Here is a 19,749-nt window from a genome sequence, read left to right as displayed (position 1 = left end):
TGACCGGGAGAGTCTTTGTGTCAGACTGACCGGGAGAGTCTTTGTGTCAGACTGACCGGGAGAGTCTTTGTGTCAGACTGACCGGGAGAGTCTTTGTGTCAGACTGACCGGGAGAGTCTTTGTGTCAGACTGACCGGGAGAGTCTTTGTGTCAGACTGACCGGGAGAGTCTTTGTGTCAGACTGACCGGGAGAGTCTTTGTGTCAGACTGACCGGGAGAGTCTTTGTGTCAGACTGACCGGGAGAGTCTTTGTGTCAGACTGACCGGGAGAGTCTTTGTGTCAGACTGACCGGGGAGAGTCTTTGTGTCAGACTGACCGGGAGAGTCTTTGTGTCAGACTGACCGGGAGAGTCCTTTGTGTCAGACTGACCCGGGAGAGTCTTTGTGTCAGGACTGACCGGGAGAGTCTTTGTGTCAGACTGACCGGGAGAGTCTTTGTGTCAGACTTAACAACAGACAACGCTAATAAAAGACCTGAGGCGGGTGGTTTTCTTTAAGAATCCTCGTGGGAAGAAACCTGTGGTCCCTTTCGCCTCATCCATGTCCCACCATCAGTGGTCCCCTTCGCCTCATCCATGTCCCACCATCAGTGGTCCCCTTCGCCTCATCCATGTCCCACCATCAGTGGTCCCCTTCGCCTCATCCATGTCCCACCATCAGTGGTCCCCTTCGCCTCATCCATGTCCCCACCATCAGTGGTCCCCTTCGCCTCATCCATGTCCCACCATCAGTGGTCCCCTTCGCCTCATCCATGTCCCCACCATCAGTGGTCCCCTTCGCCTCATCCATGTCCCCACCATCAGTGGTCCCCTTCGCCTCATCCATGTCCCCACCATCAGAAACCTGTGGTCCCCTTCGCCTCATCCATGTCCCACCATCAGAAACGTGTGGTCCCCTTCGCCTCATCCATGTCCCACCATCAGAAACCTGTGGTCCCCTTCGCCTCATCCATGTCCCACCATCAGAAACCTGTGGTCCCCTTCGCCTCATCCATGTCCCACCATCAGAAACCTGTGGTCCCCTTCGCCTCATCCATGTCCCACCATCAGTGGTCCCCTTCGCGTCATCCATGTCCCACCATCAGAAACCTGTGGTCCCCTTCGCCTCATCCATGTCCCACCATCAGAAACCTGTGGTCCCCTTCGCCTCATCCATGTCCCACCATCAGAAACCTGTGGTCCCCTTCGCCTCATCCATGTCCCACCATCAGAAACCTGTGGTCCCCTTCGCCTCCTCCATGTCCCACCATCAGAAACCTGTGGTCCCCTTCGCCTCATCCATGTCCCACCATCAGAAACCTGTGGTCCCCTTCGCCTCATCCATGTCCCACCATCAGAAACCTGTGGTCCCCTTCGCCTCATCCATGTCCCACCATCAGAAACCTGTGGTCCCCTTCGCCTCATCCATGTCCCACCATCAGTGGTGTAAAGTCATTTAGTACATTAACTTAAGTACTTTACTTAAGTACAGTACTTAAGTTAATAGGTATTTGTACTTTACTTGAGTATTTCCAATTTCCAGCAGGAGCCAGTGTAGTGAGGCTAAAACCGGAGTAATGTGATCTCTTATCTTAGTTTTAGTTAAAACTCTAGCTGACGCATTTTGGACAAGTTGCAATCTGTCGGTTGTTTTCTTTGGTAGGCCAGAAAAAAGGGCACTGTAATAGTCAAGTTGAGAGAAGACAAAAGCATGGATCAGCGTTTTGGCATCGTCTAATGACAGGTATGCTATAATTCGTGAGATGGCAGTCTTGGTATAGCCTGATTAATGTGCGCGTTGAAATTCAGCTCAGAATCGATAATAACCCCCAGGTTCTTTACCATGGACGTAATAGTAATACAGAGACTATTCATTATTGATTCTTTCTGCGTGCTTATAGAACCAGTTATGAGGACTTCCGTCTTATCCTCAGTTAGCTTGAGAAACGGAACCAAATACTCTCTCAAGAGTTCTGGTGGTCCTTGAAATTAAGCTGTTGGAGAACCACCCAGATGTGAAGTACCGGCTAAACCAAAGCGCTGTGGTGTCACTGTCGCAGCTCCAGAGATTCTGGTTGGTTCTACTGTGTAAAAATGACAAATGCACGCACGGACGTATACACACACAAGGGTATAGCAAGGCCTTGCGCATGGGCACACACACGTGGTGCACGCGCACACTAACATAGGCCATGCACGTTGGCAGGAAGTCAATAAAAACAGTCACAGAGGAGACACACTCCCTTTATCCTGACTTGTATAAATTAGCCGTGGCTGAGGGAGAGAGAGAGAGAGAGAGAGAGAGAGAGAGAGAGAGAGAGAGAGAGAGAGAGAGAGAGAGAGAGAGAGAAACAAGAGTGAAGAAAAAGGACAAGAATCCATAGCGGTCACCAAGTCGGTCTCTGCTAATCCAGTCTGGCATTCCTGCACTTCTAATAAAACAATGAAACACAAGCCTGGAGATCTCTCTGTGATCCCAAAAAACAGGATTTTCAATGCCGTGGAATGTTCTTACACGGACTGGCCTGTCTGGCCAGGTTTTCTTTTGTTGCTGGGGTAAACATGGATTATCCTTGCTTAATTATTTGGGTAAATTGTATTGATCTCCCGTTGGGGGGGAAATGCGTTCTCCACGTTTGACCCGTCCGTCCCAACTATTAGGAGCAGTGTGTGCAGCGCCATCTAGCGGGCGTGTTGGGGAGGAGTTATAGGTCCAGGTTTGACCCGTCCGTCCCAACTATTAGGAGCAGTGTGTGCAGCGCCATCTAGCGGGCGTGTTGGGGAGGAGTTATAGGGGCTTTGTTCTGTTGTCTCGCTCGCCGGCTGACGAGAGGGGCTGGGGATCGAACCAGGGATCGAACCCAGTGGTGGAAAAAGTACTAAAACATGTTGCTTAAGTAAAAGTATCAAATTGTGTACCAAAAGTAGAAAGTAGACTACTCATTTTGCAGAATGTCCCATTTCAAATTAAAATGTTTTAAACATCTTTTGAAAATAGCCGATCTACAAGCTCACGACGCATTGTGAGCTTGTAGATCGGCTACTTTCAAAAAATCAAGGACCACATGGTGGTTCTCGGACCACTGGTTGAAACAACATGAACAAAGAACAAAATGGCATACCGTACGTAGCAGATCCGCAGACTGGAAACGCGGCGTGCGTGAAGAGCTTGTAGATCTGCTCTACTTGTGCGATGCTTTTGTGTGACGCTGGCGTCATTTTACGAGGAAAAACAATTAGGTAAAATTCTCTCATCCACCGTCCGGGTCATGTGATACTGTGGCTGCTGACACTTTGAACTGAATGGTTCCCACATGAGCGCGCTGTGTGTGTGTGTGTGTGTGTGTGCGTGTGTGTGTGTGTGTGTGTGTGTGAGAACGATGTGGTTTGCCGGTGGAGACAGTACTGCGGTGGTCTCACGGATGACCTCATGTCCTTCTGTCTGCTAACCACCTCACAAGGGAATAGTGCGTGTGTGTGTATATATATATATATATATATATATATATATATATATATATATATATATATATGTGTGTGTGTGTGTGTGTGTGTGTGTGTGTGTGTGTGTGTGTGTGTGTGTGTGTGTCGTCAGAGCAGTTAGTATATAGAGGTGGTCTGTCTGTCTGTCTGTCTGTCTGTCTGTCTGTCATTCTCAAAATGACTCCCTCCTGTGTGAAAAGGTTGAATTACTTTGGGTAATGCGTGCGTGCGTGTACACACACACACACACACACACACACACACACACACACACACACACACACACACACACACACACACACACACACACACACACACACACACACACACACACACACACACACACACACACACACACACACACACACACACACACACACACACACACACACACACAGTCTACAGCGGCGTTTCAGTGGTGCAGTGGAACTATGTAGGGCAGGAGGCCAAACCCATGAGATGACTATATCAGACTAATGATACACTGTAGCACGCACGCACGCACGCACGCACGCACGCACGCACGCACGCACGCACGCACGCACGCACGCACAAGATACTTAACTGTTTCAACGCCATGCCCGAGAGAACGAGATTTGATGAATTGGCGGTAATCGGAAAATAAACTAAATAATAAAAAATGCTTCGTTGCTAGCCACCGCTAGCGTCCACGTAAAAAACAGCCACATTGACGTTATGTCTCATAATGAGATGAAATAGGCAAATGTCGTGCCCAAAATGCGGAAGTGCTCAGTGTTAAACTCCAGCGGCACGGGGATCCTCTTTTGACAACGTTAAAAACGTGACGTCAAATATTTCCGTAGCCTGGATAAACCACTCTCCCTTGAAATCACATTTCCATTCATTTGTGTGGAGTCGGGATCTCTGATGTCTTGGTACAGTGGACAGTATGTGTCTCTGATGTCTTGGTACAGTGGACAGACAGTATGTGTCTCTGATGTCTTGGTACAGTGGACAGTATGTGTCTCTGATGTCTTGGTACAGTGGACAGACAGTATGTGTCTCTGATGTCTTGGTACAGTGGACAGTATGTGTCTCTGATGTCTTGGTACAGTGGACAGACAGTATGTGTCTCTGATGTCTTGGTACAGTGGTCAGTATGTGTCTCTGATGTATTGGTACAGTGGACAGACAGTATGTGTCTCTGATGTCTTGGTACAGTGGACAGACAGTATGTGTCTCTGATGTCTTGGTACAGTGGACAGACAGTATGTGTCTCTGATGTCTTGGTACAGTGGACAGTATGTGTCTCTGATGTCTTGGTACAGTGGACAGACAGTATGTGTCTCTGATGTCTTGGTACAGTGGACAGACAGTATGTGTCTCTGATGTCTTGGTACAGTGGTCAGTATGTGTCTCTGATGTCTTGGTACAGTGGGCAGACAGTATGTGTCTCTGATGTCTTGGTACAGTGGACAGACTGTTAGGAAGTGTAGCTCAGTCTCTACCTCGTTTTGTGTGCAGTGGGTGGATAGTCTGTATTCTCTTGGGAGCCAGGTCTGCCTATGGCGACCTTTCTCAATCGCAAGACTGTTCACCGAGTCTATATTGAGTTAATGTTTTCCTTACTTTTGGATCAGTTTCAGTGCTCAAGTATTCTGCTACTGTGTATTCTGTTTAGAGCTAAATGGAATTCCATGTTGCTCTGGTTTTGAGGAGATCGTATCCAGTGTGTAAGATTTTATTTTGGTTTTCTTATGATTTGGTGTAGTCCCGTTTGTTTTCTGTCTGGTGGTTGTGCTTGTGTTAGTCCCAGAACTAACTGGCTGAGGGGACATCTTTACAGGGATTCTCTCTACACATCTCTGATACCAACAGATTACAGGAAGTGTGAATGAACAGGCTTTTAAAGAGAGCCAAAAGGTGCAAATGAGAACAGCTGCACTAATTGGCATTGTTAAAGCGTGCATGGCAACAGTTTGTGTCGCTTGTGATCTCACACATGGAATATATAAGATGATGCACCGTGTAGAAAGTGACTGTAGACGTCGAGAGAGAGGGATTGGGAGACAGACAGACAGACAGACAGACAGACAGACAGACAGACAGACAGACAGACAGACAGACAGACAGACAGACAGACAGACAGACAGACAGACAGATGCTTTCTTGGACCGTTTCCAAAACAGGAGGACTAAAGCGAGTCCGTAATGCTGCTGTAGCAGTGAGGAACAAACTTTATTCCTTTGGAGGCTACTGTGATGGATGGACCAACACCATGGAACAGATGGACGTCCATGTCTTCAACACAGTGTCTTTATTCTGGAAGAAGTTACCTCCAGTGAGTCCTGGAAGAGGAGACGGTCACCTTGAGGTTCCATTCATGCGCTGCGGCCACACAGCTGTGTTGGTTGAAGATACAGTTTACATCTGGGGAGGCTATCCTTACTGCAATGTGCTTTATGCATTTGATGTGGACGCCCACATGTGGTTGAAACCCAGCAGGGTTTCTGGTCCTCCTCCAGAGAAGAGGTGCAACCACTCAGCCTGTGTGTTGGAGAAGGCCATGTTTATCCATGGAGGTGAACCCAAGCTGACTGTATGCACTAATGACATGTACAAGTTGGACACCACCACAATGGTCTGGTCTGTCATTAACACCAGAGGAACTCCACCTCCTGCTTCATACCATCACTCTGCTACCATCATAGGCACAAAGATGTTTGTATTTGGGGGCTACATGGGGGGTCAGTTCTACAACACCATCAGAGTGTTTGACACAGAGACTGACCTCTGGCTGAACCCACCTTCTGCACAGCCTCTTCCAGAAGGACGCTGTAGTCATTCAGCATTTACCTACAATGAAGAGCTGTACATATTTGGTGGCTGGAACGGTTACCAGGCCTTCAATGATGTGTGGAAATTCTGTCCAGAGACTTTCTCCTGGAAGAAGGTTGAGCCCAAGGGGAAAGGTCCAGGTCCAATGTATTGGATGTGCTGTTGCATGGTGGGAGATCGTATCATCCTCTTTGGAGGACACAAAGGACACAAGGGAGACCACACTATTTCTGATGAGCTGCATATCTTAGACTTGAGTGCTAGTCTTAAGCTTTTGTGTAAACTAGCAGTTATTCAGTATGGTCTGATTCAGTCTGAACTCCCACACAACATCAGGTGGGAACTGGTAGCCATGACTACCAACCATGACTACCAACAGTGTGCTCACTGCCAACAAGGTGGGAACTGGTAGCCATGACTACCAACAGTGTGCTCACTGCCAACAAGGTGGGAACTGGTAGCCATGACTACCAACAGTGTGCTCACTGCCAACAAGGTGGGAACTGGTAGCCATGACTACCAACAGTGTGCTCACTGCCAACAAGGTGGGAACTGGTAGCCATGACCATAGATATATATATAAACACTAGATGGCTCAAGGCGGAGTTTCTGACGTCGTTCACCCGGCAGCCATCTTACTTCGGGGCTACAGTACAGTATGTTCAATGGCAGCTCAAACAGAAACAGTCATAACTCGCTCAAATCTTGACGGATTTACAAACGGGTTGGTTTATTACAAACGTTGTCAACGTGGCTATGATTCAGGACGCTTATCTGCTTAATTTATGTTTTTTATATGAACGCCGTATAAAATCATATACGTATGCGGACGTCTCTGACGTTTATAACAAACCAAACCGTTTGAAAATCGGTTGAAAATTGAGCAAGTTATGGTCATTTAAGAGTACATGCCCCATATACACAATGTTATGTGTCCCGAGGTAAGATGGCCGCCACGTAACGACGTCGCTCTCCATTGGCCAACAGCGTGGGTGAGCTATCTAGAGTTTATATATATCTATGGCCATGACTACCAACAGTGTGCTCACTGCCAACAAGGTGGGAACTGGTAGCCATGACTACCAACAGTGTGCTCACCGCCAACAAGGTGGGAACTGGTAGCCATGACTACCAACAGTGTGCTCACTGTTGGTAGCCATGACTACCAACAGTGTGCTCACTGCCAACAAGGTCACCAAAAGGACGAGAAAAAGAAAACATTGAGTCTAAACCCAAGCCCCCAGGGAGGCTCTCCAACGTTGAAGCACTCGGCCCTACTGGTAAGAGCTGGGACTGCAGGCGGACCCGTGGATTTATGACGAAGAAACCCTGTGCAGCAGCTGGGGTTTAACATTGAGCGCTCGTTTGCACCAGAATGTGGTGCCCAAATATGGAAGTAGAGCGTTCTTCCGTGTGCTTCAAAACGCCACTGAGCAACTAACACTGAAATGACTAGCAGGGGGCGGGGCTGTCGCTCCGGTTCGGCCGCTATCTATTTATTACTCTATGACTAAACCAGACGCTGTGGCTTCCATGTGACCAGTCTATGACATCACTCATGCACTGTATGACATCACTACTATGACACCAGTCATCTCCATATTTGGACAAGGTTTCAGCCAAAGCCGACGTCTAATGATGTTTTTTTTTTTTGTGCGCACGCGCACGCACGCACGCACACGCACACGCACACACACACACACACACACACACACACACACACACACACACACACACACACACACACACACACACACACACACACACACACACACACACACACACACAGCTCGACATCACACTGGGAAAATGGGTGAGAGAGAGAGAGAGAGAGAGAGAGAGAGAGAGAGAGAGAGAGAGAGAGTAATTTGTAACCTCTCAGAGTTATGGGAGTCGATCCTTGAAATGGAAAATAAGAAAGGTTTGCGAACCAATGTTACACAGTTAGGCCTTATACAAGGGCCTGTTCTGGAAGCTGTAGTAAACCGTTACAGTACTGTTTGCACTAGCTGTGTTGCTGTTGACGTGCTGGAATCCAGCAGAGACATAGTGAGACAGAGATACAACACTGAGGGGTCAGAAAACAAAGCTTGAGGTGCGCTGTTCGTGCAGCATGGAGAGGGACAAGCTGTTCGTGCAGCCTGGAGAGGGACAAGCTGTTCGTGCAGCCTGGAGAGGGACAAGCTGTTCGTGCAGCCTGGAGAGGGACAAGCTGTTCGTGCATCCTGGAGAGGGACAAGCTGTTCGTGCAGCCTGGAGAGGGACAAGCTGTTCGTGCAGCCTGGAGAGGGACAAGCTGTCCGTGCAGCCTGGAGAGGGACAAGCTGGAGTTTGAAAAAACTCTAGACAACTAAAGTCTCTTTAATGTTTATGTACTATTACTAACAATGTGTCGCATCGTGTGTGTTTTTTTTATTTCTTTTTATAAAGATTTTGTAACCCATTTCTCACCCCTGTGTCAATTGTGATCCTGGGCTCTACACACCCTCCGCCAATCTGGGGAGAGCAACGGACTTGAACTCATGCTTCCTTCATACATACATGAGTGTCCAAGTTGCTCCTTTACACCTGACAGGGGGGAGTTTCCCTGGTTGGAGGTAGCGAGTGGAAGGAACACGTTATTCCAACCAGTTCCTTTCCCCTCCATCAGGCTGGCCAGGGGGAGGCAGTTTAGTGACCAGGATTACTGCATATTTTTTGTGAGGGTACCTACCCTATAGGGGACACGGGGAGAACATGCAAACTCCACACAGAAAGGCCCTTTCGCCAACCCCGCCTCGGGCACTGATGACGTGGAGGAGAGAGCACGCCCCCAGCGCCCACAGCTTCCCCAGCGGGAATCGAACCCAGGACCTTCTAGCTGTGAGGCGACAGCACTACCGACTGTGCCACCGTGCCCCCGAAGTGGTATGTTTTCTAATCAAAATTAAAATCTCCAAAGTAACTAGTAACTAAAGTTTTCAAATAATTGTAGTTGAGTAAAAGTAAAAAAAAAAAAAAAATGGTTCAGAGATGCAGTGGAGTAGCAGAAAAAGTACTGGAGATTGGAATAAAGTACAAATACCTTTATTGTACTTAGTTACTTCCCACCAGTGCTTGTGACAGGAAGAGCGTCCAGCTGGTTTGGTTTAGGCGCCGTTGGGGTCCTGCCTCGTGGTGGAAGTGTCACATGATTTGTAACATAATGGTTTCCGGCTTTGATTCTCGTAAAGAAGAACATACACTTTTTGGTGTCTGGAGTTTAATTCATTTTAGTCGAGTTTGAGGCAGAGAGTTGAGTTGAGTTGACAAGACGTCATTTATGGCCCTTATACGGGCCCTTAATGAAGGCTCTGGTCAAACAGAGTCAGGGTGATGCTGTTGTGCATGTTGGGCTCACTGGAAACACTCTCAAACGGTCCCTGAGTGGGTTTCAAATGGCCCTGTACAGGTCTGTAACTCTGAGTGTGTGGACCCTTACGGGTCCATTTGGTTTTATCCCGTGTCAGTAGGTTGGACAGACAGACAGACAGACAGACAGACAGACAGACAGTCCTGTGTCAGTAGGTTGGACAGACAGACAGACATACAGACAGACAGACAGACAGACAGACGGACGGACAGACGGACAGACGGGCAGACGGACAGACAGACAGACAGACAGACAGACAGACAGACAGACAGACAGACAGACAGACAGACAGTCCTGTGTCAGTAGGTTGGACAGCGTGAGCTGTGCGTGCCGAAGCAGAGATTTATGGTCTCTCTGTAAAGTCCTGGCTCCGCTTATCTCTCTCATGGGGTGTCGTTCACATGCTGCTATAGCGCTGTGCTGTGCACGGCAACGCATGCACGCACAAAACGCACGCACGCACGCACGCACGCACGAACAAACTCACGCACGCACGCACGCACGCACGCACGCACGCACGCACGCACGCACGCACGCACGCACGCACGCACGCACGCACGCACGCACGCACGCAAATGCACGACGGTGATGGAATGACTGCAATCTCCAGTATGTGTCAACATCCTTGACATCATCATCTGTACTGCATTCATGCATTCATTAACCCTTTAAGACACGAGGCCGGTTCTACAAAGAAATCTGTAGTTCTGAACACTTTCAGGATGTTTAAATAAATCTGTAGTTCTGAACACTTTCAGGATGTTTAAATAAATCTGTAGTTCTGAACACTTTCAGGATGTTTAAATAAATCTGAAGTTCTGAACACTTTCAGGATGTTTAAATAAATCTGTAGTTCTGAACACTTTCAGGATGTTTAAATAAATCTGTAGTTCTGAACACTTTCAGGATGTTTAAATAAATCTGTAGTTCTCAACACTTTAAATCTGTAGTTCTCAACACTTTCAGGATGTTTAAATAAAAACGTTAACGCTTAGCAGATGTACGAGCTTGAAGATCTGCTGTTTTTGAGTAGCCAACGGTAAAATAAAAAATGACACGGATGCATTCCCAGGTGGAATGGGCGCACGCACGCACGCATGCACGCACGCACGCACGCACGCACGCACGCACGCACGCACGCACGCACGCACGCACATACACATGCACAAACCCACACTCACATTTGCGTGAGACTGGACAATGCATATTTCTTGGGTTTTGCAACGGCTCCATATGTCTTGGTTTTATTATCCATACTTTTTATCTCTTCCACACTCACTCACATCTGTTTTCTGCTGCTTTCAAGTGCTCTTTGGGGGATTTATAATCCTCTTTTAAGTTTTTAGTTCGACCGTTGTGGAGATGCGTCACGTGTACTAATAGATACACCCGCAAGTGTAATAAACTGTCTGTCTGTCTGTCTGTCTGTCTGTCTGTCTGTCTGTCTGTTACAGCGACATCTCAGACGGTTTTGATGCCATTTATAGAAACTTTGCCAACGCTACGGATTAGACAGATCTGCACTATTGATTTGGCAAAGGGCTCTGTGCACACCTGCCATTTTGGAAAGAACTTGGGCCCCTTCCCTACTTCCTTTACAGGCCCTAGAGGTCTGTAACTCTGAGAGTGTACAAATGGAACCAAATGGACCCTTACGGGTCTTCAAAAGAAGATATAGAGATTTGTATACATTTGTCACCAGAAACGTTCGCATGTCGGGAGCAATGCGAGACAAAGTCACAAGCGACACACCCCCATGTGTCAATGACACACCCCCATGTGTCACTGTGACACACCCCCATGACACACCCCCATGACACACCCCCATGTGTCAATGTGACACACCCCCATGTGTCACTGTGACACACCCCCATGTGTCAATGTGACACACCCCCATGTGTCACTGTGACACACCCCCATGTGTCAATGTGACACACCCCCATGTGTCAATGTGACACACCCCCATGTGTCAATGTGACACACCCCCATGTGTCAATGTGACACACCCCCATGTGTCAATGTGACACACCCCCATGTGTCAATGTGACACACCCCCATGTGTCAATGTGACACACCCCCATGTGTCAATGTGACACACCCCCATGTGTCAATGTGCCGAACGGATGAATCAGAGACACACCCCCATGTGTCAATGTGCCGAACGGATGAATCAGAGACACACCCCCATGTGTCAATGTGCCGAACGGATGAATCAGAGACACACCCCCATGTGTCAATGTGCCGAACGGATGAATCAGAGTCCACTTCTTGACACTTGAAGTATCACGTGATTCAAAGAGGTGTTTTCATTGAGTTTTTGCCAGAGTTGCTGCAACATGAGGTGGCCAGATTATTAAGAGTTCTCCTCAGGTCACCCTCGGTACAATGAAAACAGAGAGGTGTCCTGCGCTCATTTCCTCTGCATGCGCTTTGAAATACAACTATTATACACGAGCTGGAAAACGGCCTAAAGGCCTGGCCTGGCCTGGCCTGGCCTGGCCTGGCCTGGCCTGGCCTGGCCTAAAGCCCACTGGCCTGGCCTGGCCTGGCCTGGGGGGACATTTTTCGTCCACTTCGTAACAAAACCGCAAAATGTGACTTGCGTAGGCAACGCTGAGAGAGAGAGAGAGAGAGAGAGAGAGAGAGAGAGAGAGAGAGAGAGAGAGAGAGAGAGAGAGAGAGAGAGACGAAGACTACTCTAGAATAAGCATTACGTCATGGAACCTTTTGGCATTTCCAAATTCAGCAGAATAGGACGGCTGTCATCAAACGAGAGAGCAGCAGAGAGCGAGATTTGCATGATCTCTGTACGTCATCTCTCTATAGCCTACTGTATGGACACACACGGATACATGCAGAGAGACTGTACTGTTGTCACGGATACATGCAGAGAGACTGTACTGTTGTCATAACCCATTAAATCGATTAGTTTGATTCTTCTGTCGCGTCCCTGCATGAAAAAGAAGCGAGAAGCTTTTACAAGCCGTCTATCTTGCCTAACTAAACCTTGCATTTGAACACCTAGAACGCCCGGGGGTATTTGTAACCATTAAATCAGGACGCCCAGCGATTTGTTTCTTCAGGGCCCATTTCAAGGTGCACAAGGCGCCATCTTGGATGTAGCTGAAGTAGCTAGGTGTAGCCAAAACACCCCCGAGGGGATCGACAACAACGGGAAGTATGATTACTTCTAACGCGACAAGCGACGGGACCGCGATGGGCCGTCAAAAACATAATCTTTGGTTAGAATTGGACGGATTGATTTAGAATCAAGAGTTATTCACGTTTGAATATTTTTCCTCCCATCCACGAAAAAGGAGGGGGACCAATTGACGACCCAACCGGAAATGACATTGAATGTTGCTCAACAGGCGCTCCCAGCCTGTGGAGCGGGATGCGCTCCACAGGCTATGATATCAATAAAGTTCCGTCCTGTTATTAACAGATTAATCGCCCAGGACGAAGTTCTTTGTCCTTTCTATTAGTAACGCCCGACGCTCAGGACGAAGTATTGTCCTAAAGACGAAGTTTATTGATACGAGAACAGATCGCCTGGCTGTATAGCCCAGGCGCGCCTGCTGGGCTCTCCTCGGTGACGCGCAAGACTGAGACGTCATCAAAAAACTCCCTCCTCTGTTTAGCTGATGAAAACGAAAATCTTAAAACGTTCATAAATCGCGATCTAAATCATCCCGTCTTTTTCTGAAAAAAGATCCTGTGTTAGACGGCGCTCCGCTGTCCAGTCGCTAGTCTCGATAGATTTATTCTTGTCTCCCGTTGTTGTCGATCGATTCTAAAGTGCTGTGGCTATTGTTAGCTGCTACACAACATCATGAACTTCCGGCCGGTCCGTCCGGAAAAGGCGTCCGTGTTTATAAATTGACTGGGCGCATGAATGTAATGGATTAAATAGTTCCGGGCAATTAAAGTGTTAAAGGGGAAAACCACCCATTTTCAACATTTTACTATGTCATTAATATACCTTAGAGCTGTGAAACACATCTTGATGACATCATCAAGATGTGTTTCACCATGTTAAGGATATTTTTTAGACCTCTAGTTCTAGGAAACACAGAATGGGGGGAATTTTTTATTATTTCCACACAACAGCTCTAAGGTATATTAATGACATAGTAAAATGTTGAAAATGAGTGGAATGCCCCTTTAATCTCCGTCCTGAGCGCTGAGCGTAACTATTTGATTGGACGGAGACCTCCGTTTATGCCGCTCGGGGTGTTAGACATTGTTTCACTGTTCCTGTATCTGGTGCAGCTGTTGGACTAGACCAGACAACACTGAACTAAACTAGACTAAACTAAAGGTAGCTAATCTAAATCCAGACAGAGTAAACCAAAACACACTGAAACGCTGTACAATAAACACACTAAGCTCCGGTCAAAACTGACTTTATTTATCTTTTTGTATTCCCTTGGTTCCCACACTTGTTCCACGCCAAAAGACCCCCAAAATAGCCATAGCCTCTGGGTGCTGCATGCCCCCACAACCCCCCCCCCCCCCCCACCCCCCACCCAGCAAAGGGCTATTGTAGCGCCCACATCCCATTATTAGGCGTTACTGCATGGTTACCGACAGCCAGCTTGAATTATGACGTGTGTTCCAGGAACTGATGTCCATGTGTGTGCATAGAGTATATTAAATGATATTTATTAGCTCCGCCAAAGTCCTACATAGCCTATAAATGAACCAAAGTAGTGTCTCAAACACACAGAGAATCAGGCTTGAATCACAGTCTAAAAACTGTTTGCCTTTGCATGTCAGCAACACCTGCACCTGATTAGGGCCAGGGTTAAATACCCTCCCGGTAACCATGGCAACCTAGGCCTTGATTGACAAATTGACAAAGCCAGCACTATATAGATACACTCAAATGGCTCTTACAGCTATAATGGGAAAGAAAAGGCAATTCACAAGCTCATAGCGCGGCACTGATCGCCGTGAGCTTGTGGATCTGTTATTTTTGACAATATACGTATATGACAAATATGACATGACCAATACTGAGATTTAAAAAGTGGTGAAACTGCAGAAATAATGTTATGAAATTAATTTGAGTTGAAATTTTGAAAAACATTTTTTTTATTATTGATTTGATTTCTATTTTAGCCCCAATTTTCCTTTACTTTAAAATCCCCTCCCCACTTGATGATGCCCTCCGGCAGGCAGCTGCCACTTTGAAAAACCCTGTCCCAGAATGCACTGCGGCGGGCGGTACTCACATGCTCTCCGGGCTGAGGTCTCATCAGAGACACCTGGTCGTAACCGCGGCGAAACAGAGCCCAGATGGCGTCCAGTTTACCCTGAGGAGGAGGAGGAGGACCAACAAACACACATTTAGGATCCGGGGATTCAAACTAGCAACCTTAACATTTTCAATTTTCAATGTAGGCATTTAGCAGACGCTCTTAATCCAGAGCGATTTACAGTAAGCAAGAACAAAGACATGCCAATACATCATATACATAAAAATAGTCATCATGAATCATACGTAAATATCTATATACAGTATAATGAAACTATGCGTATATATACACTATAGAGTGCTATGTCTACATAAAATGCTATCTAAGTTACATAAGGTGAGCATTTGCATACGCCTGTAACAGTACGTTTTAACAGCGGGCGATAGCCAGGCGAATTTTCCGGAAGTGCATTATTTGTCTATGATGGGACCCGGCGACAGCAGGCGAACAGGCGATGGTCGAAAAGTGGGCGGAGGAACGTCGCCCGGAAAAAAAAATCATCTTTTCAGGCGATAACGGGCGATTGCCCGCTGTTAAAGCGGTCGTCGAGGGACTCAAGGCTATAGGGCAAGTGCTACGGGCTAAGATGGAGTCTGAAGAGGTGGGTTTTTTCTGACTACGGCAGAAGACTGGGAGTGAGGCTGCAGTTCTGATTGCAATGGGAAGTTCATTCCATAGTTTTGGAGCCAGTCAATCACAAGAACTCCCATGTCTAATATTCAGGGACGTGCAGAGAGTGTTAGAGAGGCAGGGGCTGAAATCCTGTAAGAGGGCACTTTTGAACGAAAATAGCTGATCTACAAGCTCTCAACGCGTCGCGCTGCGATGCGTTGAGAGCTTGTAGATCAGCTATTTTCGGGGCGCAACCCAGCACCCTTTAGCTATAGTGGAGATGCGGTGTAACGACATGGATTTCTAAACAAATTTGTTCAACGCAAAATTCTGCGTTCCAAGTTCAGGAGACTTCGGCAACTCTCCCGAATGCTGCATGCATGTCTTCCGGTATACATGGATGGCATGGAAAGGGGAGGAGGGCATTAGCATTTCTTTCACCAAAGTAAATTATGCATTCGTGGTCTGGAGAGGGCCTGTTTTACAGACGGGTAAAAGGGCAGGGGCTGAAGCCCCCTTTGACGTCTATGTGTGCACGTCCCTGCTAATATTCATGCAATAAGATAAGTGACAGCCTGTCTACCTGTATGGGCGTGTACCACTTCCTGTCCTGCGGGGGCTTCTTGCTGTGGATTTTCTTGGGTTTGGGCTCGTAGGGCTCAAACTCCTGCTCGGGCATTTTCACCACCGCGTTCTTGGGCTTCTCCAGCTTGGCGCCTTCCTCCGTCGAGCCTTTCCCTCCCCAGCGCACCTAGAACCAGGCAAGCGTGCACGCACACGCATGCACACGCACACACACACACAAATAGACACTAAGCCGATTTGCTCAGACGTAAAATTCATTGTCGATGAATTAGTCATGTCAATATTAGTGTAGATTTTTGTCCTATACACAAACATTAAATTCCCTTAATGTTTGTGCAGGACGAAAATCTACACTAATACTGTAGCTGAATATAGGAGGGGAAAATTGGTTGCAGCATCATAGACAGTCATCCCTACATCAAACAACACAATAAAATACAATAAAACATACTACAGTACACATAGCCGATACCAGAAAAAGTACAATAAGTGCACGTACATTTGACCTTAAAGTGCAAGGTGTTAAAGTGCTATGCAATAAAGTGCACATTGACATAGAAAGTGCATGTTCATAGGCACAGAAGACAGAAACAATATGTGCTTATATAAGGCCTGGTTATCTACAGTACATGACCTTCCCGCAGCAGCATTCAGTATAAAAATGGATACGGGGACAAAGGAATATTTGTACCTGTTTTTTGTGGCACGAGGGGCCCGCAAGCGAAGGCCAGATGGAAGGAGTTCGTATTCTACATTTAGTGGGTGAGCAGTAGGGGTGTGCTGAAATATCGATATGGCGATATATATCGATACGTCCTCCCGCGATAAATAATCGATATTGATTATTAAAATATCTACATCGAGAAAAAAAAAGAAAACCTTTTTTTTTTTTAATTTGAAATGTTGTTCATAATGAAGTGATGAACAACATGTTTAGAAAAGGAGGAAATGACAGCTAAAATAAAGCAAATCCCACTCAGATTCCACAGCAACCAGAAGTACTGAATTACTGGATGGTGAAGTCTCCAAACAGCTTTGTGGGAATACAAAATGCTGCATTTTTTCAGTTCCAAGTATTTTGTAGTTGCAGATATCGTGATATATCGTTGATGAAATTTCATACAATATATCGATATATCGCAAATATCGCAATATATCGAATATCCTGATATTATCGTTACCGAGGGCCTAATATCGCGATATATATCGTATCGTGAGGAATCCATATCGTCCCACCCCTAGTGAGCAGCATCAGAACGAATAGACAGTCTTGTTGAGCACCTGTCTGTTAAAGATATGTTCTAGGCTGTTCATCCGTGAGCCAATTACCTTAGAGGCCACTTTTATAATTCTTCCAAGGGATGAATCTCACCTCCATCCTCTTGATTCCTCCGACTCCTCGTCCTCCGTAGTACGAGGCGTCCACGGTGGGCCACTTCTTCTTGGGCATGCCGTCCTCATCATCTGACGAGTCCTAACACACACACACACACACACAACACAGCACAGCACCATGTTGATTTTGACAGCAACATTTTGATTTAGCTTCAGTCATTTGAATAAAGTGGATTAGTATAAGATTTTAGTCGACTAAATCTAGGGTTGATGATCTTTTTTTGGCGGGCCTTGATGTTGTCGTAATGTCAGATTTTAACACTTGGTTGCATGCTGCAACTAGCTTGTGGATCTCCTATTGTCAGAGTGACAATAGGAGATCGCACCTGAGCGCAACCAAACATAAAATAGGCTCTTCTCCACTATAGTTTTGTTTTTATTTTGTTTTTATTTCGCTTTCGTCAGTGACAAAGGTAGTCTTTCGTCATAGTTCTATTCAAAAAATAAATAAATCAACAGCTGCACAGCTAGGACACGTGGGCTGTCTTCCTGTTTCTAACAAGAACGTCTACAACAAACACAGGCCGACTGCACCGCATCACTGGCGGAAGTTTAGTTGTACGCGGTTCGTGTTTACAAGTACAGACAATTAAGAGCACACACAATACAATAGTCACACACACACACACACACACACACACACACACACACACACACACACACACACACACACACACACACACACACACACACACACACACACACACACACACACACACACACACACACACACACACACAGTGTACACAAGCGTGCCACTCTTTAACTCATTTAGACCTGAGGATGATTCTAAAAAATAAAAATAAATGTTTTCTGAAAAACCTATATTTCTATGTCAGTGGTTGTCAGACTTTTTCATGTCAAGGACCCCCAGCATTATATGTATTTGGCTGCGGACCCCCATCTGAAAATATGTTGTTGCAGGGAACCCCCCGGAAGCAAATATTTGCGTTAAAAACGTTCACTTTGAAAGAATATATATTCAAAGATATATATTCAGGATTTTTCAAAAATAGCAGATCTACAAGCGATCTACGAGCTTGTAGATCTGCTACTTTTCAACAGGTAAAGTTTAAGCTGAGAAGTGCAGATCAGTAAAGTGCAGAGCGTGTTGTAGTACTATAGAACCCCAGGAAGTGGGTACGATACTCGGTGTGGGTTGCAGTGGTTTGGTTTGGACTGATGTGGTGACTGAGAGAGCTGGAGTGGGTTTGTGGTCTCCTCAACCTGTGTGACCCCACAGGGAGGGAGTGGTTCACACAGTGTGTGTGTGGTTTGTTTTTGAGTGCATGCATGCGTGTGCATTGAGTGCATGCGTGTGCATTGAGTGCATGCGTGTGCATTGAGTGCATGCGTGTGCATTGAGTGTATGCGTGTGCATTGAGTGCAGGCGTGTGCATTGAGTGCATGCGTGTGCATTGAGTGTATGCGTGTGCATTGAGTGTATGCGTGTGCATTGAGTGTATGCGTGTGCATTGAGTGCAGGCGTGTGCATTGAGTGTATGCGTGTGCATTGAGTGTATGCGTGTGCATTGAGTGCATGCGTGTGCATTGAGTGTATGCGTGTGCATTGAGTGCATGCGTGTGCATTGAGTGTATGCGTGTGCATTGAGTGCATGCGTGTGCATTGAGTGTATGCGTGTGCATTGAGTGTATGCGTGTGCATTGAGTGTATGCGTGTGCATTGAGTGCAGGCGTGTGCATTGAGTGTATGCGTGTGCATTGAGTGCAGGCGTGTGCATTGAGTGCATGCGTGTGCATTGAGTGTATGCGTGTGCATTGAGTGTATGCGTGTGCATTGAGTGCAGGCGTGTGCATTGAGTGTATGCGTGTGCATTGAGTGCAGGCGTGTGCATTGAGTGTATGCGTGTGCATTGAGTGTATGCGTGTGCATTGAGTGCAGGCGTGTGCATTGAGTGTATGCGTGTGCATTGAGTGCAGGCGTGTGCATTGAGTGTATGCGTGTGCATTGAGTGTATGCGTGTGCATTGAGTGCAGGCGTGTGCATTGAGTGCATGCGTGTGCATTGAGTGTATGCGTGTGCATTGAGTGTATGCGTGTGCATTGAGTGCAGGCGTGTGCATTGCGACGCATAGAAAAAATATCAAACTTACGGGCTCTGGAGGAGGTGGAGGAGGGGGCCCTTTGATCACCTGCAACACAGAAAATGGACAAGGAGACGACACATTTTATTTGACCTGAGGAACCTGAGGAATCTACAAATGTCTTCTAAATCCCAACAATT

At 46.8% G+C, this 19,749-nt stretch overlaps 3 protein-coding genes across 4 annotated transcripts in view; 2 read left to right on the top strand and 1 right to left on the bottom strand.

Moving 5' to 3' along the window:
- vps35l (VPS35 endosomal protein sorting factor like) overlaps positions 1-19,749 on the top strand; it is a gene marked incomplete at its 3' end in the record, with an annotated part of 249,115 nt that overhangs the window by 132,309 nt on the left and 97,057 nt on the right. The window lies entirely within an intron of this gene.
- Positions 1-19,749, bottom strand: part of antxr1c (ANTXR cell adhesion molecule 1c) — a 104,665-nt gene that overhangs the window by 2,511 nt on the left and 82,405 nt on the right. For both annotated transcript variants that reach the window (XM_079492759.1, XM_079492760.1), the window contains exons 14-17: positions 19,619-19,657; positions 17,482-17,583; positions 16,108-16,275; positions 14,889-14,969 (exon numbers count right to left, since the gene is read on the bottom strand). In XM_079492759.1, the coding sequence (XP_079348885.1) occupies positions 14,889-14,969; positions 16,108-16,275; positions 17,482-17,583; positions 19,619-19,657 (390 nt within the window). The remainder of the gene's footprint in view (positions 1-14,888; positions 14,970-16,107; positions 16,276-17,481; positions 17,584-19,618; positions 19,658-19,749) is intronic.
- On the top strand, positions 5,701-6,672 carry LOC306915825 (kelch domain-containing protein 3-like; the record flags this gene model as incomplete). The annotated part of the gene is made up of 1 exon (XM_079493464.1): positions 5,701-6,672. The coding sequence occupies one exon, from the start codon at positions 5,701-5,703 to the stop codon at positions 6,670-6,672; it is 972 nt and encodes a 323-aa protein (XP_079349590.1).

This window comes from Electrona antarctica (assembly GCF_951216825.1).
Source record: "Electrona antarctica genome assembly, chromosome: 22".
NCBI classification, from domain to species: Eukaryota; Metazoa; Chordata; class Actinopteri; order Myctophiformes; family Myctophidae; genus Electrona; species Electrona antarctica.
Note: the sequence above shows the minus strand (reverse complement) of the source record. Positions and strands in the feature narration are given on the sequence as shown.